The sequence below is a fragment of the Mustela nigripes genome, chromosome 6, assembly GCF_022355385.1.
Source record: "Mustela nigripes isolate SB6536 chromosome 6, MUSNIG.SB6536, whole genome shotgun sequence".
NCBI classification, from domain to species: domain Eukaryota; kingdom Metazoa; phylum Chordata; class Mammalia; order Carnivora; family Mustelidae; genus Mustela; species Mustela nigripes.
The window spans coordinates 112,860,102-112,887,149 of NC_081562.1; the positions used below are offsets into that span (position 1 = coordinate 112,860,102).

Consider the following 27,048-nt stretch of genomic DNA (forward strand, 5'->3'; position numbering starts at 1 on the left):
CCCATCTGAAACACTACCATATTTAACCATCCCATAGTCTTGTAAACTAAAGCATCTTCTTCCTGCATGCTTTTGTAAAATTGGGGGAAAAAAAAAAGATAAAACTTGAGGCTTGAATGTATGTGTATATGTTCTAGGGCTGAAAGAATTGAAAGGTGAAGATGACATCTCATCGAAGGTGACACCTATTATACCTGCCCTTAATTGTGCCCTGCTAGAAGCAAAGAAGTCATTTACTGAAGAAGGAGTCTGTCCAAACACATTAATAAAGCATAGTTTCCAAGAACTGTGCAAGGCAGACAAAGGCCCTGCGTTGACTGCTACTTCCCAAGATGGAATTCAAGAGTCTACATTCTTTGGCCAACTGTCCAATGGCTTTGACTTGGCTCCTCCAGCAGAAAAGTGCCCTTTACAGTCTTTAACTCAGTTGAAGTCTTATTTTTCAGATCCCAGTGGGTACGTTTTGGAAGTGTCTGCTGCGTTAGATTTCTTGGCAGAGCGTCCTCAGTCCCCTTGCATCTCAGATGGAGTTTGTGATGCCGGGTTCTCTTTAGTTATGACTCCAGATCCTGAACTTCTGGACTCCGAGGTGGAAGTAAGAAAAGAAACTGAAACCAAAAAAAACCCTGAAGAAATGTCTAAAGCCAGGCGGGGATCTCTGGTTCCGTTAAGTGCAGCATCCAACCTGAGAGTTCAGCCTAAGAGAAAGGCAAGCACGCCGCCAGCTGTGCCGAGCAAAAGGGTGCACTTGTGCCGTCCCTTCCCCAAAAGAAATCCCGCCGGAGCGAGCAAGGGTTCGAGCTCTGCAACAACTCTCAAGTTAGTTAAAGGACCGTTGCTTCCGAAAAGAAAAAGAGGTCAGTACGGTTTCTGTGGGCTATGAAATGAGCATGAGTAGTAGCTATGGTGCTTTCAGCACGGGCTGTCTGATGGCGCGCCCCCAGCTGGGCAGTAGCGGGTAGAAGTTTGGTGGAAACACCAACATTTCTCTCTGGGGGATTTGTGTACTTGAGTAGCACCGATCTAGATGGCAGATGAAGATCAAGAAAAACTGTTAGATACCTTGAAAGCGCCCTCACCGAAGGCTCGTGTTTCATTTGTGAAGTGGTTCCAGCCTTCACTCACTGGTTTCCGCTGCATTCTAGGCCGTGGCGGCTCCGTGTCCGAGCTGTCCTGGGAAGAGGGATAATGGTGGAAGGAGAGGGTCTTCACAGACCAGGCTCCTCGAGCGCGGCGGGACTTGATAACCAGTCGTTTGCGCTTGTGTCAAGAGGGAAATTGCATGCTGGACTCTCCAAACCTAAAGCAGCCTGGGGCAAGATATCCTGTCCTTAGTGTGTTGTGTATCAGACTTTTAAAAATAGTCAGCTAAAACAGGCCTAGAGACCTGTATGTTGACACAATCCTACAAGTGGCTTGTTCCCCCCGTCAGTCGGGCGAGAACCAGCGTCTAGAGCCACTTAGTGTCTAGTCAGATGCGCCGAGGCAAACAGCACAGCAAACCATGTGATTCTGGCTCAGAGTTGGCTTAGTTCTGTGCAGTATAGTTTGCTTAAAAGCAGGGAACCACATGCTTCGTAGCCCCTTACAGAAGGGGTCAACCCACTGTGGCACCGGCCCCCCAAGTGTTTACCTGTTGTCTCTGGCCACTGCACACCTGCTGGCACACACGAGCAGCTGTGACTGAGACCAAAGCTGAAAGTGCGTGCTGGCGGCCCTCCGCAGAGAAGGCGTGCTAACTGGACGCATAATGTTTGGGTTTAGAAATGTTGCTGACTAAAGAGGAAAACATCAGAGCTATCTAAATCCTCAGGATTCTAGATAATCCAGGCTGTGCCCTGCGGTTTAACAGACAGTTATTTCTGGCTTACTGTAGCTTGAGAGATGAGGCGTGTGTGAGGACGACGGCAGGCACGGCGGCATAAAGCAGTGACTCGGACTGTACAGCTGCTCCGAGTGCGCTCCCGGCCGCCGTGCTGGGTTTCCGCGGTGCACGAACCAGTTTCCTCCGAGCTGCCAGATAGTCCGTCACCAGCGTACATGTTGTCACTGTCTCTCTAGTGTTTTTAATTTCATCCCTGTAAGAAGTGTTTTATGTCATACAGTCTAGTGCGTGCAAATACGTACATGATTCACTGAAACAAAAATTTCAAAGAACATTCACCCCAATCTAGCATTTTCTCTTAGTGCAATTTAGCATTTTCTCTTCTGTTTCATTTAAGAACGGATTCTGGTTGCAACCCATTAAACTTATTTTATAGTCCACCAATGAATTGTCCCTGCAAGTTTGAGAAACATGGCATTGACTGATGCAAATGGTCCCTGTAGGGTCACCTCGTGCCGTGTTTCTCTTTCCCGCCCAGACCTGGGTTGTGTGCGGTCTTCCCGCCTGTGCAGCTGCTGGGCGCCTCCCCTAGCGCTCGGCCCTCTCATCCTGTTTTCTTTCTCTTCTCATTTTATTCTCAACTGTTTCCCTACTTGATTTATATTTTGCCTTTTTTGTGCTAAAATTTTTAGAAAATAGCTGGAGTAGAATGAGAAGTCTTGAAAATGAAACCCATGTTGCTTTTTTACTTGTAATAGTTGAGTAGGGAGGACAGGAACTTGACCCGGGGAAGTGTACCACATTTATTTATTTATTTATTTTTAAAAACACTCCTTTCTCAGTTTCCAAAGGAATGAAATGAAATTGGTCTCTTTTTTCTACATTTCACTAACAGTCATCACACCTTACTAAACTAGTATCATGTTCCCTTTTCTCAATTAGAAATACAGTTGATCCTTGAACAACATGGACTTCAGGGGCACCAACCGACCTCCCATGCAGTGGAAAGATCTCTATTGCTTTTGTGTCCCCAAACTTAATTCCTGTTGACCAGGAGCTCACTGATAATACAAGTCACTGGTTGACATGTACTTTGTATGTCTTATATATTATACATGGTATTCTTAAAATTATGTAAACTGGAAAAAAGAAAGTGCTATAAGAAAATTATAAGACTGGTTGCCCCTGGGATGGCTCAGCCAGTGAAACATCCAGCTCAGGTGGTGATCTCAGGGTCCAGAGATCAAGCCCCGCTCAGCGGGAGTCCGCTTGAGATTCTCTCTCTCCTTCCTCTGCACCACGCCCCCTCGCTCTCACTTGCACTCTCTCTGTCTCTCAAATAAATAAATAAAATCTTCAAAAAAAAAAAAAATCATAAGGGGGGGGCGCCTGGATGGTGCAGTCGATTAAGCACGTGACCCTTGATTTTGGCTCAGGTCATGATCGTGGTCATGGGATTGAGCCCCACGATGGGCTCTGCATTTAGTGTGGAGTTTGCGTGAGACTCTCTCCGTTTCCCCTCTGCCTCCCGTCGCATCCCTGCACACATGCGTGTGCACTCTCTCGAATAATACATCTTTAAAAGGAAACTCGAAAGATAGTACATTTATAGCAGTGTACTTAGATTTATTAAAAAGGAATCCATTCAAACCTTGTTGTTCAAGGGTCAACTGCAGTGTTTTCTGTACAACGTAATTTTAAAATATTTACCAACACTTGTGTGATATTTTTATTGATACCTTTGGGACTAAATTTTTTGGTGGCAACAGCTGAAAGTAAGAAAAGTTTTCAAAGGGAACATACCTTTTTTTTTTTTTTTTAACTCTTAAAAGGTTGAAACACTTTCTGTTGTTCAGTTAGCAGGTAGTTACAAGGCTTTTTTTGGTACTTGCCTCCTAGCTGTTCCCTTCCGTGTGAGAAGCAAAGCGAAGCACCTTGTAAGAGAGATGAGCCATCATAAGAGACTTATAGGGAGTTAAAAATCAGGTGACGGATTCTTTAGTGGAGCTTCCTCTGTCTGCTCCGTAAAGATGATTTTTCCAGTGGTGCTAAGACTTGGGTATTTAGGAATAATCAAGTGAAGTCTGGAAGTTGGTTCTTTATGAATATATATAGTCCCTTCTCTGCAGTGCAATCGCAGTTTCATCTACATTACCTTGTGGGAGCTGTGTTGTTTTCTATAAATTGAATTCTCTGTTCTCCAGTGCGGCGAGCTACCTTCTTCAGCCTTCACCTGCCCCAGCAGTCAGGAAAGATTATGGAGAACTTTTTTCCTTTAGTTAAGTCATGCCTTGTTTTTATAAAATTAATACTTTGACATTCTTCTTCACCTGACAGGCTTATATATATAGTTGGACGCTTAGAAAAATCCTATTCTTCCATTTATCTGAGCTCTTTTAACTCATGCTTTGTTAAAAAAAAATTTTTTTTAATGAAATACCCCAAATTTATATTTTCTTCTCTATTGCTAAAGTTACCCCCTCCCTGTGAAAACAAAAGAAGTCAAAGGAGAAGCTATTGCTGATAAATATTGGAGCCCGTACCCCTTAAAACACGCTATGTTTTCTACATAAGGTGCTGACGTGCTGGCTGCACACTTTGTACAGACAACCCAATTGGATAGGAAAAACCAAGACGCTCCCATTTCTAATGATGCTCCAGTGGCAACGAATGCTAAGAGGGCAAGGAAACAAGAGAAATCGCCAGTCGAAACTGTTCCAAGGCCTAAGCCTCCCGTGAAGAAATCTCCACAAAAGCAGAGGGTAAACCTAGTAAAAGGCAATCAGAATCCCAGAATCAGGAAGCAGCCACAACCTGGTAAGAAACACTCTTCCTTGGACTTAAACACCGCAATGCGGACTAATTGAGATCACCAGATAGTGTATTGACATAATCTAAGAACAGCTGAAATTTACCAACAGTTCCTGCTATTTCCTTGAGTTCGGAAGCTAAATGGGCTAAGTAGGTGGGCTTCCTGTTGTAAATGAATCTGTTACATGCAGGTTCAGGCCTTCACAAAATAGACTTCTGCTTTTTGGCTTGCATAAAGCCTGAATGTGAGTGGTCAGGGTAGAGAGGCTTTCTTATAACTAAATGCACACAGGTAGTAGCTGACAATACTTTTCTGGGCCATAATCAGTTAAAAAAGTAGAAGGTGTTGAGTTTATGTGTCCAAAGGGAGGTAGAGATTATTGAAGACACTCGGTGATCCAGAACCCTGTGTTTGGTTTTAAAAGGCATTAGATTAATTTTAAAAGCAGTTTTACTTTCCTAGTTTTGCTTCAGTGAATAGTAAAGTTTTAGTTGTATGAATAAATGCCTGACTGCTCCAGTTCCGTATTTTCAACTGCCAGACAGAAAGCCCCGCTGTCCCCGTAGACTTCCCCTCCCACGCAGATGCACGTGGCGTCCCTGTCCTATCTCCCCCACATCTGTGTGGCCGCGCAGCGTGTTGCTTCCAGCCTGCGGCGTCTCTAACTCTACTTCATCTTCCGTATTGAGGCCTGCTGGGTGCATGTGTGTGGTTTTTCTTGTTTTAACAAAATGTAATGTCCTTATACCTTTGTATACCTATCAATTTTCTAATTCTGCTTTCTCCCTCACCTATTTTTAGATTTTTTTAAAAAAACTCACGGATAGTGGGAATTGAGAAAACATTGTTTTGCTGGTTTGGGTATTAAGGATAACTGTGTTTTTTTCTGTATCTTTCATATTGTTTTATGACAGAAGGATTTTTTGTGCGTTTTGTTTGGTTTTCGATGAGTGACAGTTTTTTTTAAGAGCTTGTCCTGTGATTTGAAAACCCAGTGATTGCGGTTTTGAGACACACACCTACCAAATGCAAACTCCACTCGTCTCTTGGGCGGTTCATAAGGAGGCCTTGCCCACACCTCCCCTCCTCCCTCCTGCTGTTTCTCGCTCGCCGGGTGTGGCCCTGCCCTGCCACACACTCTGCACTTCCCTTCAGGCGTCGCCCGATTTCTGCTCTGTGCACCACATTCTGCACAGTGAGGCCCTCCGGAGGCCTTTCCCGATTTTCTGATCTTCCCTCAGCTCTCTGTTTCTTTCGTTCCTTCTGGGTTTTTGACAACACTGTGGAACCAAGTCCATACTCCTCCCTAATCATTGGATGTGTCTTCGTCCTGTCTTTCCATGGAATTTGTAATTTGATTTCAAATGAAATTGTAAACATTATGAAGGAGTTTATAAACATTATGAGCATAGATACACATATAAATGCCTGTGTGCTTAGCCGTATCATTCGAATTATTTGTACCAAATTGGTATAAATATTTGTAGATATTTGTAGACTCATGGATCCATGGGAGGAATGCAGTTGGGGATTGGCAGAAAAGTGCGCCCAGAAAATGAAAAGTTTTTAAAATATGTGTCTGAATCAGGCTGGTTTGTATTATAAACTTCTATATTTATTGGGCAGCCACATTCCGAGTTAAAATGTTAAGATTGCCACCTTTTAAATATCTTAATTTTTCTTTTATTTCTTAGTCACCTGTACTAATCTGTTTAATCATTTCTGATACTTCCAAGTACAGAATTTAGAGAAAGCTCATTTTTGATACTGAAACGAATGGTTTTCTGCCCCTTTTAAAGTTTTCAGCATAGCTTTTCTTTATTGAACTCTGAATTTTTTATATATTTTATTTGGTGTTGTCTTGTATTTTTTAAAAGAGATTATCAGTATTCTGTTTTTAACTGATTGAGAAGTCAGTAATTCAGTGATGTTTCCAGTAGATCCGTGGGGCCGGTGAGGTGATTCTCTGCTTTGGGTCATTCTCTTCTACGTAATCCCGTTGAGTTTTGCTGTTTCACGTAAGCGGGCAGTGGTTGGTTACTTTTATCCTTCCCACCACACGCACACACCTTCTCATTCTGCGTGATGGCCGCACAGGCCAGGGTTTTCTCTTTAAATGGATTCATCACTGGTCTTTGCAGGCAGGTTAATAATTCATTTCAGACTTGCTGCCGATGTTATAAAGAACACAGTTGGCTTTTCTGTTCGTGCACGTGCTGCAGGGAATCGATGCCAAGTGTTGTTGTGAACTTTGTCCTTCATGATAGCAGCGTCTCAGGAGGCCGGACTGACTTCCTGAGAATGCAAGTAGGCCACGGTAGAAGGCTGGCTTTCTGCTCAAAGGCAGGTGGGTGGATTGGATCCCCTGCAGGAAGGAGAATTCTCGACAGACAAGGAGATTCGCTATTTGCAGACAGGAGAGGAAATATCTTCAGGACAGAAATTAGTTTTAGGTGATGAAATCAGTGATTCTGAATGAATGATCCTACGACTCTTCTGATTTTTTTATTTGTGTCATTACATGCTCTAATGAAACATCAGTGTGGTGAAAAGTTGTTTCTAGGTTGAACTTAGGTGATTTCTCTAACAAAGCACTTGTTAAGGGGCACAATTTCTGAAAGCGTGTTAACGTACGATATTATCCAGTTCAAACTTAGAAATTCTTATGTTCTCATTACACTGTAAGCTCTCTAAGGACAGGCCTCTTGTTTTTTATTCTTTTTTCCCCCCTCTGTATATTTCTCTAGCTGAGCAGTGTACCTTGTATGTAGTTCAGCACCTGCCTTTCTGAAGGTGATTTCTTCTTAAATCAATATGCACAGTCCTTAAGATTTGTTCCCATGGTAAATATATTACATTAGAACTGGTAGTTGGAACAAACCTGTCTGATAGTAAAATATCAACAAATAATCTGTGTAACCTGTCCAGAGGTTCTTGAATATATTGACTTAACCCTGATTTTCGCTAAGCCATAGTAATAATATAGTGGAGAAAGTATATGGCCATCAAATGTTACATGTCTTTTCCTTTTATACTGAAGCAAAAGGAGAAGCTGGTTCACAACTTCCATCAGAAATCTCATCGGTTGGCCGGGAGGATGTTATTAGCACTGAGGCAGCTCCGGCAGAAGACAGCTCGGTGGCTCCGAGAGATCTGCCTGAGAACTCCATGGTCACCTGTGACTCCCAAGCCCTGAATATGCTAGCTGACCTAGCACTGAGTGCCGCTACTTCTGCCACGCCGCCGTCTGAACCCAGACACTTGCCCTGTTCCTCTGAATCACCGCAAAATGATGCTTTGCTTTCTAAAGAACATTCTGTACGTGGTACGTCTGACCATGAATATCACAGAGGAGTTAAAAATCAAAAAGGTGGACTGTTACCTAAGCCCGCCTCTCAGAAAAAGAGTAGTCCGGCGTCCCACTGCCCCGTCAGCCAAGAGAAGGAGAGCTTGGCTCCCGCCAGTCCGGCCCCCGTGGCAGTCCCATCAGCCCTTCCCGAGGAGACAATGGAAACCCATGATGCAAGCCAAAGCTCTTTTGTTGCCGTGGAACATTCCTATGCCCTGCTCCTTGCGGAGCATTCGAAGAGATATCTACAGCAGAGAGGGATCCCCAGCCCCGCTTTCGCCAAGAACGGCCCCAAAGGCCCTGAAGCGGGAACCCCCGTGGGGAAAGTGATGCCATTCCGGCACCAGCAGAGCACCTCCCCGCTGCAGAAGCTGTGCGAGGACCCGGCGCTCAAGCTCAGGGGTAGGCTGCTGTCCTCCAGCCTGAGGGACTCCCGTTGCTCTCATACCGTGTTCAGCTGTGACGGCTCCTATAAGGTCACTTTCAAATGTGACACGGAATATGTATTCAGCTTGGACAGCAAATATACCAACAACCCCCTGGAGAAGACCATCATCAGAGCACTGCATGGGTGAGTAGGGGGACGCTCCATGAAGTGGACGTGACGTTGGTGTTGAGATGAGCACAGTGGGGAGGAGCCCTCGCGTCAGACGTTGGGGAAAGAGAAGTACTGTGGTGACTCCGGTAACTTAGTGGTATCAGGCAGGCGTGGCTACTGACAACCGAGAAAATGACGCTGTTTTTGCCGCTGTCGGTGGTCCCATGGAGACCTTTTGCAAGCTGACATGGGCCCTGTGAACAGCTTTCCATTTTGAGATGTTCCTACATAAGCCTTTGTGGTCTTTGAATTACAGTATTTAAGTGAGATCTTAATGTAAAATCGTGAGATAGAGAAATAATGCTTTACAGAATTCTGGAAGAAACATTTCAAGATTTACTTCTGGTTTGTTAAGCTGGTCAGGTTGTTCTGAGTGAGCAGGTTTACATAGGGTTGTTCTGTAAAGCCTAAAGGGGCCGAGGCAGGGACAGCAGAGGGACTGGAAGCACAGGCTTTGGAGTGTGGGCTGACGCGGGGCTTAGCGTAGGTTCTCCCACTCACCTGGCTTCTGTGACCTGGAAGAGGTTCCTGTGCTTCTCGATGCAGCTTATCTAGGGACCTCACTGAGGTGCAGATTGTGACTCAAGTCTGTTTGGGACAGGGCCTGTGAGTCTGCATTTCTAACATTTCCAGGGGATGCCAGTGGAGGATGGACGTCCGCGGGGAACCCTTTGAGTACGGACGGGTTAGTAATAGCTACAGGTCAGGCTGCTGTGTGCCTGAGGGTTTTGCGCGGTGACTGGCACCTGTTAGTAAGTGCTAGTCGTCACTGTTCACAAGGAGCCTCGTGGCTGGGAATGGCACTCGGTTACCTCTCTGTGGAGTGTTCCCGAGGAGCGACTAAGTCATATCAGACTCCTCTCCGCGCACTGGTTACCAGCTCGCACTCACGGGAGCACACACTTATCGTTCCCATCTACTTGGGGTCTTTCCTTAACCTTCATCCTGCTTAACTGAAGCCCAGCTCTGCGACCCTCTGACTCTTCTCATGGGCGCTCTCTGCTAACAATTTCCCCGGGCCAGTGGCCAGAGACGCTTTCTCGCTGTGTGGTTTCAGGAGATTTTCCAGGACTATCATGTGAAAATAGTGTAGTTCTGCTGAATTGCCTATAGAGATATTTTAATTTTTAGACTTTCCAGTTATGAGAAGAGACACACAGAAATAGGAAAGAAATGATTTGGCCAGGCTTGCCAGAAATGAGGATTTGGGTGGTTGCTGGAGCCATGCTTCACATAATAGGTATATTGTGTCCAGACAGGGCTAGAGTGGAGTAGAAGAAAAATCCTAGACCAGGACCCTGGAGACCTGTGCTCCATTCGTGGCTCTGCTGCATAAGGGTTTTATGATCTAAAAGAAGTTACCTTTCAAAGCTCTGATTTCCAGTTCCCTCTTCTGCCTCTGTTAAGTGAGGGAATTAGATTCACTGTCATTATTTGTTACATTAACCTCATTTTTATCTTATTCATTATTTCATGTTCCTGTATTTTTAATATAAAAATGAGCACCTTTAAAACTAAGATTAAAATCACCGGTTTCAGTGATTTTTTTGCATGTTTTCTCTTTAAAATCTCAGGCCCTGGAACACTGACTTGCCTGATAATGTGGAAGAAGTGAAGCTTTTACTGCACATGTGGGTAGCTCTGTTCTACAGCAATCAAAACAAAGTCCTCCGGTCATCCCGAAAAGTGGTGGAACACAGCAACCCAGCAAAATACGTGTCTATCAATAGCACATTAGAATCTTTTGAATTCAGTGAAATCGAGGAGTCCTCCAGCGTGGAAAGATGTTCTGTAGCCCCTCTGCTGGGGACCAGCAAACCTCCCGGAGGTCATGCTGCCGCTGTTTCCTTCCCTGACACGGACTCCTTGGCTCCCTCCATGAAACCGCCGCCCGCAGGAGGCTTGGAGTTCTGGATACAGAATGAACAGAAAGACACGTTTGCCAGAGAAGGTCATCCAGATCTCCCAGGAAGCCAGAATTTCATTTATTCTTGTCATAACGAGGTAAGTAAAACCCAGCACTCTACGTGCTCACATTTTTTAAGAAATTTCTTTTTTCTCCTTGATGTAAAATCACATTCAAAACATACCATTGGTTTCTTTTAGGAAGGTGCATTCTCTATATCTATGTAAAGGATAAATAATACCAAAAACTTAGTTTCCATAAATATTGCTCTGGATTGTCTGCAGGTGGAGATTTTCTCCATCCTGACTGAAGAAGCAGACGTAAAAACAAACCATGGAAGTCACATGGGTGTGGGGCCAGCCATAATGGTATCACTTCTTAGCTGTATAATTTGGGACAAATTACTTGTTCTCTCTGAGCATACTGTCTTATCCTTTAAAAGAGGTTAAATAATACCTGTTGTTACTTAGGATAGTTTTTTTGTTTGTTTTTTGTTTGAGAGAGTAGGAGCAGGGTGGGGGGTGCGGGAGAGAGGGAGAAGCAGACTCCCTACTGAGCAGGGAGCCTAACACAGGGCTTGATACCAGGACCGTGACATCGTGACATCATAATGTGAGCCAAAGGCAGACGCTTCATCGACTGCACCACTCAGACACTATAGAATAGTTTTTAAGGATCAAATGCAATAATAAATATTAGAAGTCTTTGATAAACCTCAAACTGAAATGGAATATTTAAAAATTATTTGTGAAAACAAATGCTGGAACAGAAAGTACAATGCCAGGCTCCGCTAGGTCTGTCAGTAACTATTTATAAATATGGAAAATATATTTTGTTTCCTACAGTGTTCTCAGCTAATGTTCAGCAGCAGCAGATCGTCACATTTTAACTGGAACAGATATAAAAGAGTTGTATCAAAAGTCTGTAAGGAAACGGACTGACAAAACATGGGCCTCTTTAAGGTCTCAGTGTCCCTCTCTTCCAGAATATTTTTGCCGTGGTTTGGGCCCTGCAGTGCCTGGTTTAACATTGAGTCGACAGCATTTCTGTCCTTGGGATGACTTGGGGAATTGCGGGTCCAGGGGCAAGCCTCAGAGAGCCATGCTTGTCTGTATGGAAATGAAACGAGTGGCGTGCTGCGCGCCACACACTGGTCTGCGCCTTCTGCTCACGTGAGCTTAGTCTCCCACAGCCTGATGCAAAAGGACCGCGCTCCTTTCTCCCAGATCAAGGAGCCTAAGTCTGCTGCTCTCTCTCCCCCTGCCCCTTCCTCCGCTTGTGCTCGCTCTCTGAAATGAATAAGTAAATATATCTTTTTAAAAAAAGAATCTTGGGGCGCCTGGGTGGCTCAGTGGGTTAAGCTTCTGCCTTGGGCTCAGGTCATGATCCCAGGGTCCTGGGCTTGAGCCCCAGGTCAGGCTACCTGCTCTGTGGGGAGCCTGCTTCCCGCTCTTTCTCTGCCTGCTTGTGATCTCTCTTTTTCTCTCTCTCTCTGTCAAATAAATAAATAAATAAATAAATAAAATCTTTTAAAAAAATAAAAGAATCTCTACCTTAGAATAAGAAAATAAAGTTTAGAAGACTGTTTACTACCTGATAAAGTATTTTTTGTTGTTTTAATCTGTAATTAGCTATCATCATTACTAATTCTAAAAATGGTGTTTTTGCAAATGTGAAACCAAGAATTAAGAAGTAGAGAGAGCATTAAAATTCATTTCTGTGGCATATACTTGAGTTTTTTCCCATCATCTCCTTGGCTGCTACGCCTGTACTTGAAGGGTGTGTGCACAGGCACTACCCCCTGCACCTTCCCCACGTGGGCGCACTAGGTGTGTCAAACACCCCAGCACCACAGGCGTGAGAAACCGTTGACATGTTGCTCATAGTCATGTGTTTGATTTTGTGTGTGAATAAAAAGAACCAAATAAAATAAAAAGTTCTTTATGTTTAAACACATTATACTTCACCAGTAGTTAAAAAAAGGAAGTATCGGGGCACCTGGATGCCTCAGTGGGTTGAGCCTCTGGCTTCAGCTCAGGTCATGATCTCAGGGTCCTGGGATTGAGCCCTGCATTGGGTTCTCTGCTCAACAGGGAGTCCGCTTCCTCCTCTCTCTCTCTGCCTGCCTCTCTGCCTCCTTGTGATCTTTGTCAAATAAATAAATAAAATCTTTTAAAATAGTGTCCGCACACACACAGGAAGCTGGTGACAATTTGCATTTCACTAAATATGCAGGCACGGTGGGATTGGCAACCACGTTGTGACTTGAAGGGTCACTGGAAGGTTTCAGAATGACTTTTACCATCAAGACTTTCCCGTGCTTTGTGTCTGGTCAGTCAGTTCCTCTTAAAAATGGAGTCTTCGCTCTACCCTGCCATGGATGTGGGTCAGTGCCTTTCTGTAAGACAGAAGGTCTTTTTAACAGACTTGAAGCCCAGGTCTTGACTTTCAGCATGATCGCCTGAAGGTGTGGCAGGAAATCTGTGACTAATAATGTTCCAAAAATTACAGGTATATGGACAGTGATGATCAGTCCATTTTACCATATTCTGGACAAGACCATGCTTCAGCCTTAAAACAGACCCATTCCGATGAGGTCATCGGAATGTCCAGAGATTTTCTGCTGATATTTAACCTAATTCCTTCCTGCAGTCCTTTTGGTTCAGTTCGGCAATGCAGGCTGCATTGTTTTCTGTTGTTCTGTTGAGTAGGAGGCACTAAAACGAGACCTGACCTCCAGTTACAAGCAAAGAAGAAGGCTAAAGAGTAGATCTTTATTTACCAGAACAGAGGTTGACAACTCGGAAGAACTGCCGATCAGTCCTACTTCATACAAGGGATCCTAAGTTACCTTTCCTCGTGGGAAAGTTCCAGATGGCAGTGTATTTTATTCTGATTGAAAGCTGGTGTTTAAGTTGTTCTTGGCTTTAAAAACTATCTTTTAATCTTAAAAAGAAGCACTTAAAACTGAGTCCTTTTTTCTCTAGTACTGCATTTCTGCATCAGGCAGTGAGGTTAGCAAACAGGCTGCACTTTCAGGTCTTTGTACTTGTCATTGGTCTGGCCGCTTTTCTTCCCAAAAGGCAATTAAAAAAAAAAAAAAAAAAGGAAGACGGAAGGCTATGCAGTTGAAGGTTTGAAGCTCTCATTTGTGTGTATATTTATTTAGAGAAAAATTCCTATTTGGGGCTGTTGTAAGTATCTAAAAAAAGAGCAGTTTGCTTGATTTCTACCCTGTGATAGTCTTTAAAATTAGAAGATTCGAAAGAACAAACTGACACTGATTCTCGTCCACTCTGTTCTTCTCCACACGTAAACGTGAAAAAGAGTCTGTTTGACTCTTGATTTTTCTTTTTGTCATTTCAGATCATTGGGGAAGCAGCTGAACGAGGCCCATCAGATAAGCTGGAGACTTCCGGTCTTGTTCTTGCTACTATTGGAAGTACCCAAGCTAATGGACCCGACATTCCCGGCGCAGACAAAACCTTTGAGCCACTTGATAGCACAGGAGCGACTTACAACGATACTGTCGCACAGACCACATTCAGCAGGACTTACGATGGGCTCGGCGATCCGCTGGTGATCTGTCAGAAATCTGCATGCGGTGCCCTTGACAGCGCGGGGGATGTCTTCCACGCAGCGGCGCAAACAGAACCCAGTGCTCTCCAGGGCCTCATCCGGCAGAGCGGCCCCCTGAGCGGAGACTGTCAGCCTGCCCTGGAGAGGAAGGGTGATCCAGAGTATGTGATGATTAATCTGGAACCAGTTACCTTCACTTTTGAAAAAAATACCTACGTCCCAGTACAGACAGACGTCCCAGTGCAGACAGACGTTGTAAATACAGGCCGGGAACCGACAGCCTTTCATCCGGAGTGGATTACACCGGTGTCACCTACCGGGAGTCTGAGGCGTCCTGCATCTGCTTTTGAAAAGGCACAAACACAGGGCCTTAGGGACGGTCCCTCTCCCACAGTGTCCAAGCAGAAAGGTACTAAATACCTTTGCGCCTCCTCACTCAGCGAAGAGGTACCTGCAGAAGAAATGTGTTCGCTGCGAAAAGGGTTTCTGGTTCCATCCGGCAGCTTGGTGGTGGCGGAGGCGTTGTCGTCCTTTGAAGGTTCTAATTATCCGGCACCCGGAGAAGAGACGAAGCCCTCTCAAGAGCTTTTCCTGCACACCCCGAGCCTCCTTGGCATATCTGCGGAAGAGGTCATAGAGCCATCCCAGGTGCAAGACGCGGTCTCGCTGGCCGCCTCTGCTGCCCTGGGACACGGTTCCGCGCGTGACCGCGCTCCGCCGGCGGGTGGCGCCACAGTCGGCTCCTCGGAGCCCGTGCGGGATGGGCGCGGGCTGAAGAGTGAGCAGAGGAACTTGGAGTCCTTTCCTACCGCTTGTACCAAACAAACCGGCCTCTCAGGGAGCAGAGAGGAGGCCAGCCTGGAGTTCTCGGAGGAGGGTTCCGACCTCGACCTCACACTCATATCGCCGCCCACCAGCCCCAGAGAAGGGGCGCCGGCGGGGGCACCGGGGGAGGCCCCCGGGGCAAGTTTGGAACTTCAGGACGCGACTGAAGAGATCATTGAGCCAGAAGAGGTGACTCTCCTAGAAGACCCAGAGGTAGATTCTGTGAATTATACCTCCATGTTCCCTACGATGCCTGAGAAGTCGTTAGAAAGTAAGGAGAGGAAAGGTGACAGTTTACAAACCGTTACCTTAATACTTTCTAAAGAAACTTGCGCCCTTGAGATCGCAGAGGAAGTGAATGTCACCTCAGACTTTCCTTTTGCTTCTTTAATTGAAGAAGTGTCACCAGCTTCCAGTCCTGACCGCCAGGATCCGGTCGAAGCAGCACATCCACCTCAGGCCTTGTCTCTGTGTGGTCTGCAGCTGGCCAGTACACTGGGTGAGGGAAATGACAGATTCTCCCGGATGGGGTCTGTAAACTTGGCCTTGACGGAGAAAGAACATTCTTTTGTTGGTCCTACTTATCCGGTGGAACAAGATAACTTAGGTGGAGTACAACAGATGCAGCTCTGTGCCGAGATGCCTATCGTAAGAAGTAAGCATCCAGAAAGAAGAGACGGCTGTCTGACCCTGCCTGGTGAGCTAACTGAGGAGATTGGCCCAGGGGAGCATGGCGAGGGCTTCTCTGTCTCAGAAAAGCTGCCGTTCCGTGCTGCGGAGCTGGGCCAGCCTGCCGTGGCTGCCAGATACGGAGAGGATGTCAAGCTTTCTCTAGAACAACTGGTGCCATCAGGAAACCCACTGCAGCCAGTTAGCATCCAAAACAGGAATTTCAGTTCTCTTGTCTTGGAGACCAATGAGCCTCCAGGGAGTCCTACAAAGATGATTGAAAATAAGTCTTTGGCAGACACATTTGTTTCTACAACTGCTCCAAGTGGTACAGTGAATGTGGCACTAAAAGAGCAGACCAGCCCTGAAAGTATCGGCAATCATCTCTTCAGCGGTGGTGTGAAGACAGATGAAGGCCTTTACCTGCAGGCTCGGTCCTTGAGCTCTTGCTCAGCTGGCGGGGCTGATACACAGACGCGTGGGCACTCAGAGAGCCCCAGACTGGCTTTTCCCTCCGATGGGGCTGCCTTACCCTGCTGTCCCAGACCCATGGACACAGAGACCGGGGTCCAGACACAGGAAATCTCAGTGGTCAAAATGGCCAGTTTGCTTAAGAATAGTGATGCTGAGGCCAGTTTCCATGAAGAAGCCACAGATCTGGGAGGTATTGACTCCCAGTCAAGCACCACATCTCCGGAAGACAAACCAGACACAGTTCATGTGCTGCAAGATCGGGCAGTGTGTGAAACAAAAGATCTGCTGGACGCTGGGCTTTTCCCCATGTGTGTACCTGCGGATTCATACCATAAAACAGCCATCACTGGTGAAAATACCAGTAGAGAGCCTTGTGCTTCCGTTGTTCCCCCGACTTGTGCCTCTCTTGTTTGTGGAGTCTCTGAGGAGCAGACAGCAAGTCAGGCCTCTGGTGAGGGGCTCAGAGCCGAGGAGGACTCGGGGACCGTAGGTAGAGACGTGCATGTCAGTGTGAATTCTGAGATCCAGTATGAGCCGCTTTCTGGAGAGTCTGATCAGGACTCTTGCGGGGGCCGTAGAAATCCCAAATCAGAGGTAGAGAGTTCCTGCCCTTTGAGGTGTAGTCAAACCAAGAAAGAAGAAGATACTTCGAAAGATGATTACGACTCTTTCCCGAGCCTGAATAACAGTGATAACGAAGAGTGGGGCTACTCTCCCCCTGCCCCAGGGCTGGAGACGGGCACTGCTCCCAGACACTGGCTCGTTGGGTTCAAGAAAGAAGACAGGTATGTGCCCCCGTATATCCAGATCCGAGACCTCCACGGCATCCCCAGGACTTACGCTAATTTCACCGTAACGAAAGAGCTGACAGATACCACGAGAACTTTGCACAGCCTGAGGCGGCACCCCAATTTCACTGCAAAGTGTGGCTTGCTCAGCTCCTGGACAAACACCTGGCAGGTGGCCGATGACCTCACCCAGAACACTTTGGATCTGGAGTATCTGCGTTTCGCACATAAGCTAAAACAAACTGTGAAGAAGGGAGATTCTCAGCCTTCTGCCTCCTCCACCAGTGTCTTTGCAAAGGAGGCCCCTCTCCAGACGGCTGCTGGAGCTTTCCCTCTGACAAGAGTCCCCGAGTCCCCGGCTCTGCAGCTCGCGTCCCGGAGCCGGAGTCCCCTTGTGGTCACGGTGGTGCACTCGGGCGCCCGGCAGCCGAGCCCGCGCGGGAGAGGCCACGCGCCCGGCAGTTGGGACGCTTCTTCCTTGTGGAGGGAGAGCGGCGGCCCCGGTAGAAATCCGCGGGCGGATTCCGAGAGAAACCAGGCGGCTGCGTTCCACCTCAACAGGCTGAGGTACAACACCAGTTTCAGAGAATCCCGGAACGATATTTCACTTCTCCTCCGCGAATACGCCGAATTCACCAAGGTGGTGGCGAGCAGCAAGCCGGCGCTTCGCCCGGACAGGGAGCGCGGCGGGGCCCCCGGGGAGGCCGCCCCTCGCCAGCCGCGCGCCGCCTTCCCGCGGGCGGCCTCCTACGAGGACCTGGTCACGGACCTGTGCGCCAGCCTGCACGTCAGACTGATGAGCGTGGTCAAGGAGGCCTGTCGGAGCCCCTGCCTCTTCTACCTCGCGGAGACCGAGGACCCGTCGTTCTCTGTGAGAGCAAAGGTACGGTGCCTGCCGCCGTCCGACGCGGTCTCTGAGCTCACGGGGCAGCGTGCTTGGCTCCAGAGAAGTGACAGGAAGGGGCCTCGGGGTCTGATGGCCCCGTCTTCACCCGCGCACTGGCTGCTCCGCCGTGGAGGTCACGGGCCCCGCGTTGGCCCGTGCCCGCGTCACCTGTGCTTGTCGTGTGTCTCCGTTTTCCTTGTGATCTTTGCTGCCCTGGACAGCGAGGAAGAGTGTAGGCCAGTGACGTGAGGGTGGCTTCGGTTCATGGGCATCTCCTGTTGCCGCGGGATTTATGCATTTTGGGTGAAAACAGCCACGTCCGCTGTTCTCCTCAGGGCATCGTAGGAGGCGGCACAGGCCGCTGACTCGTCCCATCGCGGTGTAGTCGTGTCCTTTGTGTGAAGATGGTTTCTGCCAGGTTCCTGCGCCTCCAGTGTAAAGTTCATAAATAACTTTACATTAATTAACTTATTATTATAAAGGAATTATTCATAATATACTAATGATATAATATAAATGTATCATTATTCATAATTATTAATGATTATTTGCGGGTGGGGAGGTAGACTAGGATATATATAAATACCCTATTCTTTTTTTTTTTTTTAAGATTTTATTTATTTATTTGACAGATCACAAGTAGACAGAGAGGCAGGTAGAAAGAGGAGGAAGCAGGCTCCCCGCCGAGCAGAGAGCCCCTGGGATCATGACCTGAGCCGAAGGCAGAGGCTTTAACCCACTGAGCCACCCAGGCGCCCCATAAATACTCTATTCTTTATCAGACTCCCGCCCCGGGTTAATATCCATTGAAGATTCTTGCCTAAAGCAGCTGCTAATATGGTGGGGGGTCGAATTCCATCTTCCTCGCACGTTTATTAGTGGGCGGTGTGCAGGGGAGAGCTTTCCCGTCTCCCCCACTTGCTTATTTATACCCCGTGGACCCGCGCTCCATGTTGGTTTACTCGGAGTTACCATTTAGGCCCTTGTGTGTGTTCATCGCCGGTGTCGCAGGTGTCGCAGGTGTGCTCCCTAACCCCGCCTCCCAGCCTTCCCCGCCGGCGACCAGGAGTGTGTTCCCTGCAGCTCAGAGTCTGTTAGCTGGTTTGTTTCTTTTTTCTCCTTTCCGTGTTTGTTTTGTTTCTTAAACCCACATATGAGTGAGATCCTGAGCTGCTTCTCCTAGGACGGATTTGCTTCACTCAGCGTAATACCCTCAGGCTCCCCCGCGTCAGGACCGTGACCAGATTTCATGGCAGAGTCGTACCCCGGGTGCACGTGTGTCCACACACCCGCTCACCCGTCCCCGGATGCTTGCACGGCTTTGTAATTTGGCTGTTGGAGATAATGGTGCAGTAAACATAGGGTGCACGTGTCCTTTTGATTTAGTGGTTTTGTGTTCTGTAGGTTAATGCCCAGTAGTGAGATTGCTGGATCGGAGGGCAGTCCTAGCTCGAACTTTCTACGGAGCCTCCTTACTGTCTTCCAGAGCGGCTGCTCCACCAGTTTGCGTTCCCACCAGCAGGCCATGACGACTCCCCTTTCTCTACATCCTTGCCAGCACTTTTTTCTTGTGGGGTTATTTTTTAAGGTTTTTATTATTAATTTCATTAATCTCAACACCCAGTATGGGGTTCAAACTCACAACCCCAAGGTCAAGAGTTGCACAGTCCTCCTGCTGAGCCAGCCAGTCACCCCTCTTGTGTTGTTGAGTTCAAGCCATTCTGACGTGTGAGGTGGTATCTCCTTGTCATTCTGATTTGCCCTTCCCTGCTGGTGGGTGATGTTGAGCATCTTTTCATGGGTCTGCCGGCTCTGTGTGTGTCTTTGGGGAAATTACTGTTTTTACTTTATGACCATTTTATACTTGGATTATTTGTGTTTTTGGAGCGTTGAGTTTGATAAGTTCTTTATATATTTTGGATACTAACCCTTTGTCAGAGATGTCATTTGCAAGTATTTTCTCCCATTGAGTAGGTTGCCTTTTAGTTTTGTTGATTGTTTCTTTCATTGTCCAGAAGCTTTTTATCTTAAGGTAGTCAAATAGTTTGTTTTTGCTTTTGTTTCCCGTGACTCAGGAGATGTGTCTATGAAGTTGTTAGACTGATGTGAAAAAGGTTACTGCCTGTGCTTGCTTCTAGGTTTTCTTTTTCTCTTTTTTCTCACATTTAGGTCTCACATTTAGGTCTTTAATCCATTTGGAATATGTTTTCGTGTGTGTGGTGTAAGAAAGTGGTCTGGTTCATTCTTCTGCATGTGGCTGTCCAGTTTTCCCAGCACTATTTGTTGAAGAGACTTTTTCCCACGAAATATTCTTTCCTGCTTCGTCAAAGATTGATTGATAATATAGTTGTAGGTTTATTTCTGGGTTTTCTATTCTATTCCGTTGATCTGTGTGTCTGTTTTTGTGCCAGTGCTCTGTTGTTTTAATCACTGCTGTTTGGTAATATAACTTGAAATCTGGAATTTTGATGCCTCCAGCTTTGTTTTTCCTTTTCAAGATCGCTTTTGGCTGTTCCGAGTCTTCTGTGGCTCCATGGTTCTTGGTTGGAGTTCTGGGAGCAATGCGGTTGGTATTTTGATAAGGATTGAATTAAATGTGTAGATGGCTTTAGGTCGTATGGACATTTTAACAGTATTTGTTTGGGTCCTTCACTGTTTATGGTAATGCCAGATTGCCCCAGACCCAGCCATTGGGAGCCCTTCACAGGGACTTCTGTGTCCTTCTGGCGAGTCCCCATCATTGTTTGGATCTTCACCCTTTCTTCCTTTGTGGTACGGCTCCATGTTCAGATCGCCCTCCTGCCTGCCTTGCCCCAGCCTTAACGTCTGCCACTTCCCTACGGAGTGTGGATTCTTTTACGGGAGGAACAGCACCCGGAGTCAGTAGCTGGGCCCTGGGGGAACCCCGTGGCACCGGGTGTCACTGCCTCTCGGCCCTCGCAGCAGCAGGAAAGCTGTGGATGTGTTCACAAAACTGAAACGCGCGCACCTGCATCCCCGGGGCCAGTCCCGCTCCAGGAGGCTTGTCCTGGCTCCCTTTGCCGAGGAGCAGCTCTCCCCCCGCGTCCGAAAGCCGCTCCCGTCATCCCAGACACGTCCGCCACCCTGCGGCGACTCCCCCCGCTGACCTGCACCTCGCCCGCTCTTCACGGCCTGGGGCACCCACCCAAAGCGGTCCCCAAACACGCCGCCTCCCTCAGCCCTCCTCACTCGCAGCAGAAGCTGGTTCAACGGACGGCAGAAACCTTCGTACACACTCTCGAGTCCCAGCGTGCGGGGGAGGGAAATCCGCACGTTCCCGTCGTGATCGCTGCGGCCAATGTAAACCGTCGTGTAAACTAAGGAAAACTGCCGAGCACAGATAAAAGCAGCCAAATCAGGGTGCCTGGGTGGTTCAGTGGGCTAAGCCGCTGCCTTCGGCTCAGGTCATGATCTCAGCGTCCTGGAATCGAGTCCCGCATCGGGCTCTCTGCTCAACTGGGAGCCTGCTTCCTCCTCTCTCTCTGCCTGCCTCTCTGCCTACTTGTGATCTCTCTCTGTCAAATAAATAAATAAAATCTTTAAAAAAAAAAAATAGGCAGCCAAATCAATGCCCGATCCGCAGGCCGGGACGGGCCTCGGCCATGGCGGGGGCTCAGGCGCTGATGTGGGGGCACAGGCCTCGTCAGGAAGGTCAGGGCCTTTTTCTTAAGGAGGCGATGCTGGCCTTTGGTACCAGGTGTGGACAGCCAGACTCCCGAAGTGTCGTTCTAAACATTTGCCTGGATTTGTTTCAGAGTTCGCTTATGTCAGCACCTCCAGGGAGTCTGGAGTGTCTTGTCTTGTCGTAAGTGTCGCTTGGCAAACCCACGCATGTTGCATTACTAATAGTAAACATCGGAAGGTGTTGGTGACCGTCACTGTGGCAGGGCGCAGTAGGGGAGGCCCGTTCTGTGGGTGTGAGGCTCTGGAAGGCGACCTGGTGGCAGCTGCCTGGTGGCCCTGTGGGCCTTTGTGGGGCAGGCGGGGGGCAGTAGATGGCGCGCGGCCAGGGGTGCGGGGGGCATCACGACCGCTGTCCAGGGCTATGGCTGGAAGTGTGTATGGGCTGCAGGTCCCGAGGCCCTGAGCCTCGCCTGAGGTCGGTGGGGAGGCCCCGAACAATACTTGTTACAGGACAATAACGTCCTGTTCGTGTTGGAGAGCGAGCTCTGGCTGCAGTGTGGGGAAGGGACTGGAAACGTGGCCGCTGCCGGGGAGGCGCGGGACGCTGCAGCCAAGCACGTCGTCTACTCGGAGATGGCCCGTGGCTCCTATTTTGTGCCATTTAAATGATTTTAGATTATTTAAAGTCAGATTCTTACTCCCCATCAAGGATCTTTCGGTTTTCCAAGGTTGGTCTTTGTTCCAGTCTCCGTGTCACTGTGGTGCGCCGTGTAGTTGCAAACAATGAAGCATGTTTTTAGGTGCTTGGCCTCTGAAAGTAACTTAAAAATGAATTGGGTTTTTGTTTTTTTTTTTTTTGTTTTTTTTTTTTTTTTTTTTTTTTTGCCTTGAACTGAAGTTAATTTTGTTTGGCTGATGACATGTACTGTGCCTTGACTGGTGCTAAAATACGTCCGGGGCCGACTCCGTAGCATCAAGCCACAGTGAGTGAAACACCCGGTGTTTCGGAGCCGTTCACGCCCCGACAGAGCCAGGGGGTGCGGGCTCCCGCGCGGGACAGGGAGCAGGGTCGCCGGGCTCCGTTCGCACAGTGGCGGGACCTGGGGTGCCGCACGACCTTCCAGCGCACACGTGCCTCACGACCCTGTTTATCCTGTGGCTGCTGCTTACGACAGAAAATAACAAAGTGTGTGCAAAGATGAAAGTCACTTCAGGGGATGCCTGGGGGCTCAGTGGGTTAAGCCTCTGCCTTCTGCTTGGGTCATGATCTCAGGGTCCTGGGATCGAGCCCCGCATCGGGCTCTGCTCAGCGGGGAGCCCGCTTCCCCCTCTTTCTGCCTATTTGTGACCTTTGTCTGTCAAATAAATAAAATCTTAAAAAAAAAAAAAAAGTAATCTTCAAGTGAGAAGGGGACCCAGTATAAAATCAGCTTCGGAATAAAGTACTAGCCAGGTAATCTAGAAAACCACCCTGGAGAAGTTTTGCGTCCCGGAGAAGCCAGAGGCCTTCAAGGGAGACGGGAAGTCAGGCCCCACCGCTCCTTGAGATGACGCTGCGGGTGGTCTGTGCAACTCTGCCACTGTGACTGCAGGCCTGCCAGGTGGTGACAGACTAGCCTGGACCCTGAGGCACGTGGCGAGGGTGTTGACCGTCTCAGAAAATGTACTCATTCACGTAGTTTATTGCTAAATTAAGTCAGAGCTGAAGATTTATACTTAAAATGTTTCAGCGGGCTCTTTGTTAAAAAATCTGGAGGAGTTTCTTTGACGATACGTTGCCATGTGTTTTGAGCGAAGAAGCGAAATAATCAAGTTTGAGTCATGTTGAGTCCAGGGGAGGTGACACGGTACTTCCACAAAGGGAGTGACAAGTGTGGTCTGAGTCCATGTTCCCCCGGCAAGGAGGAACATCAGAGAGTGTGGTGGAAACGTCCAGAACCCTTCAGACAGAAGCAGCGGCGGCATCGCGAAGGGGGACAGAGGGAAGGACTGTCTGTCAGCAGACGTGCTGAGGCCACCAGTCAGGCCGGCGACAGGTGGGCGGCCAGCCACCTCTCCCCACCGCCCCCAGGGGCTCGCGCCACAGCTGTCATGGCACTCCACTTGGATTCCAAAAGTGCTAGAAACTTTTTGACCGGAGGTGGCGTTTTTAGAGTGAATGTGCACCCGCAGGTACCTCGCTGCCACAGGCTGGCCGAGCGCCCCGTGTCTGTGCCTTGGGGAGTCCGCCTCGGCCACTTCATGGGCATACAGGGTCGGTTACAAAGTGCTTTGCCTTTGACACGACCGCTCAGTCAGCTGGTGGCAGTGCCAGGAGCCACGTGTTCAACACGTGAAAGCTCACTTGGAAGCAGGACTGGCTGCCGCCGCCGCCGCCCGCTGGGACCGTAGAGCAAACGGGCTGTGCTAGCCGAGGCGCCGAGGGGACTGGGGGGGACTGGCGGCGCCTCCCGCAGTAACGCCGTCCGCACCTCTTCCAGAGCGTCCTGCGGAAAGGGGGCCACACGGAAGTTGAACCTCAGCATTTCTGTCAGGCCGTCCACAGAGAGAATGACACGCTCCTGGTCATCATCAGAAACGAGGACGTGGCGTCGCGCCTGCACCAGGTACGTCCGGCCATCTGTTTCTTACGAAGAAGGGTGTCCCCGGCATTTTCTGGGGTGTCCCGAGGGGGCGTCCCGCAGTGTACATAGCGAGGCATTTGTGGGGCACATCACGGCTCCGAGCTAGGGACGAGCCACGAAGAGAGGGAGTCGGGGCCATTTCCTCGGCCCAGATACAAACCTGCAGCTCTTCACACCTAACGCTAGCAAATCTTGCTTTAAAAGGCCTTGTGAAGGTTTTCTGAAGTTGGCGTGAGGATAGTTATGTTGAATAAAAGGAGACGCCTCCCCTGAGGCCCATGCCGGCGCCGGCGGGGCAGGAGCGGAGCCTGTCGCCTGCTTCGCCGTGTCACGGGCCCCACGGCTGAGCCGCGCTCTGCCCTCACTCAAGGTCTCCAGCCTGGGTTCGAGAGGCCGCTGGTAACGCCCGAGTTCTAGGGAGTTTGCGGAGTCCAGGTTCCTTGAGGTGCTGGTGGGCTCTGGACAGGGGTCACAGAATCTGCAGTCATCCCAGTTAACTGAATCTTGGACCCCTTGGCTAAAAGGGACCCCACCAAGCCCCCTCCCCGCGGGTCCTGTCGTGTTTGCAGATCCCCTTCCTGCTGAAGCTGAAACACTTCCCCAGCGTCCTCTTCGCGGGAGTGGACGGCCCCGAGGACGTGCTCAAGCACACCTACCAGGAGCTCCTCCAGACGGGCGGCTTCGTGGTCTCGGACGACAAGATCCTAGAAACCATGACATTAGGTCGGTCTTTTATTTCCCTTCCTTGTTTCTGTCTCTGAAATCTAGTACATCCTTCACCCAGTGGCCCAAACACTACTTCCTCTCAAAAAGAAATGAACTCAAAAGTAGTATCAACCACCACCTTTTGAGGCCTTCATTTTTGCTGCGTGCCCTGCTAAGCAGTTTGCGTCAGGATGGTGTCGCTCATCCCCAGGCACGTGCCCTGAGCCTCCCGGGTGTCCCGGGATCGCCTGCGGCTCCCACCCGCTCCTCTGTTCCTCCGCTCGCGCGCCTGCCCCGCAGCCCTCTCCGCTGCCGTCTTGGTGATGTTCTGCAAATCAGAAACAAGGCTCTTAAAAGTCTCAGTTATGTGCCGAACACTCCTGGTTCCCTTCTTTCTGGGCGGCGCAGCCCTGGGCGGGTGAGCGACACCTGCCGCGCTGACGACACAGGCGGCCCCTGCACACGCCGCTCCTGGCTCAGAGAAGGCGTGTGGACCCCACAAGCGTGAGTTCCGTGTGGAGACCAGAGTTGACAGGTTTTGCAGGCTAGACCAGTGTCTTCTGTTGCCGCTGGACTTCCCGCTGGTCACATGAACGCGACAGGTGTCCCGGGGTTGGGGCGGCGGACGGGCAGCAGGTGCGCTCTGCCTCCCCACGAGTCCCCGTTCCCGGCCTCCGACCAGACCTCGTCTCTTCTGTCTGCAGCTCAGCTGAAGGACGTGGTCAGGACCCTGGAGAAGCTGAACGGAAACGGGAGGTGGAAGTGGCTGCTTCACCACAGGGAAAACAAGAAGCTAAGAGAAGCCACCAGGTGAGGCCTCGGGGCGTGGGGCTGCCTTCGTGCTTCCCCCGGGGGCAGGTGCACAGGTGGGGTCCAGCCTTCGCTGCCGCAGGGCGGACGGGGAAGGCGTGTGGGCTGGAGCCGCCCCTGCCAGTCTGAGGCCCTTGCCGAGTCCCACCGTGTCGGTCCGTGGACGCTCTGGCTCTCCTGGCGCGAACCGAGGGAACGCGACACTAGCCCTGCGGCTGCGGCTGGCTTGTGCGGGTACCAGGTTGCCATCGTCACAGGGATGGAAACGTTGAGATGAGAATGTTTTACCCCTCAGGAAGCAGTGTACAGCTGGATTTTGCCTAAGTGATTTTTAATCGATTGCCTGGCTGTAGAGACCCGGGGTGTGTGGGTGCCCGGGCTGCAGTGAGGCGATGACGGGCGCGGACACGGTGTGGGGCCGCGAGATCGACAAGCCCCGCCGTGACGTGAGTGGCAGCCCCTGTCCGGCAGCCCCCGCCTGGCCACCTACAGCGGAGACGGACAGTAAAAACCCGCTGTCACGATGGGGAAGTTGAAGTTTCGGGACAAATATAATTTTAAAACAAATGCAATCCAGGTCAGACAAGGAGTCGTGACGCTGGGCTCTGAGCCCAGAATGTTCACCTCTAACATGACTGCTCTCTCTTACCTCCCTCCCAAGGACAAATGTAAGCTGGACCCTGAGATCTCAAAAGGGACGTAGCCAAGAACAGAGGTCTGGGAGAGGCAATACCTAGAACCAGTGTGGGAGAAAAAGCAAGCCAGGAGGTCTGAGTGGACCTCAGAGCTGATGCTGTCACGTCTGGGAGGGATTTGCCTGGGTTGAGCTGGGGGGTGGTGCAGAGGATGGCAGAGGCCAACTGGGAGTTTCTGAGGTGGTGGCTAGCCAGCACTTCAGAGGAAAGGTTCAAGTTCACAAATAAAGCTCCGAGGTACCACGGTACACCTATAAAACTGGCAAGTATCCATTAATTTCACATTCAGAGGACTTTAGGTAAACGAATAGGTACGCTGCTCCCGGCCCCGTTAACAGGCCCTCCAGGTGGTACCAGACTCCTCTTTGAGAGCGAGTGTAGTAGGAACTCGTCCGAAAACATCATGTCCTGTGGCCTCTGGAGACATTTATCTAAAACTTAAAACCAAAAACACCCCTAGCTTTTAGAAACTGCTGTTTCTAAAAGATATTTATAGCCATGGGTTATTATCAATAACTGTAAAACCACCCTCAGATCTATTTCTAGGCAAATACGACAGATACATGGATTCCATATGTATATAATTTTAAAACAAATGCAAAATATATGTATAAAAGCATGCGGTGTGATGCCAGTCACATAAATGTGCGTGTACGAAGGGGAAAATGCAGCCCAGTGACCCAGACAGTGCTTGTCCCTGGAGTGCTGGAACCTGGGGGAGTTTGCTTTCCTTCAGTGGGCAGGAGAGGCCGACAGAGGACAGGAGAGCAGATGGAGAGACATTTACAGGTTAAGTATTTTCCACGAAAAGAGGTAGTTGCAACATTCTAAGGGAGGTCATAGGGCATCTGCGCGGCT

General features: G+C 49.2%; 1 protein-coding gene across 4 annotated transcripts in view; it reads left to right on the forward strand.

Moving 5' to 3' along the window:
* TASOR2 (transcription activation suppressor family member 2) overlaps positions 1–27,048 on the forward strand; it is a 78,312-nt gene that overhangs the window by 47,026 nt on the left and 4,238 nt on the right. For 2 of the 4 annotated variants that reach the window (XM_059404008.1, XM_059404007.1), the window contains exons 14-21: positions 138–857; positions 4,400–4,642; positions 7,678–8,557; positions 10,159–10,588; positions 13,857–17,708; positions 23,837–23,962; positions 24,550–24,703; positions 25,390–25,495. In XM_059404008.1, coding sequence (XP_059259991.1) covers positions 138–857; positions 4,400–4,642; positions 7,678–8,557; positions 10,159–10,588; positions 13,857–17,708; positions 23,837–23,962; positions 24,550–24,703; positions 25,390–25,495 — 6,511 coding nt within the window. The remainder of the gene's footprint in view (positions 1–137; positions 858–4,399; positions 4,643–7,677; positions 8,558–10,158; positions 10,589–13,856; positions 17,709–23,836; positions 23,963–24,549; positions 24,704–25,389; positions 25,496–27,048) is intronic. The other 2 variants (XM_059404009.1, XM_059404010.1) reach the window with 1 other exon arrangement.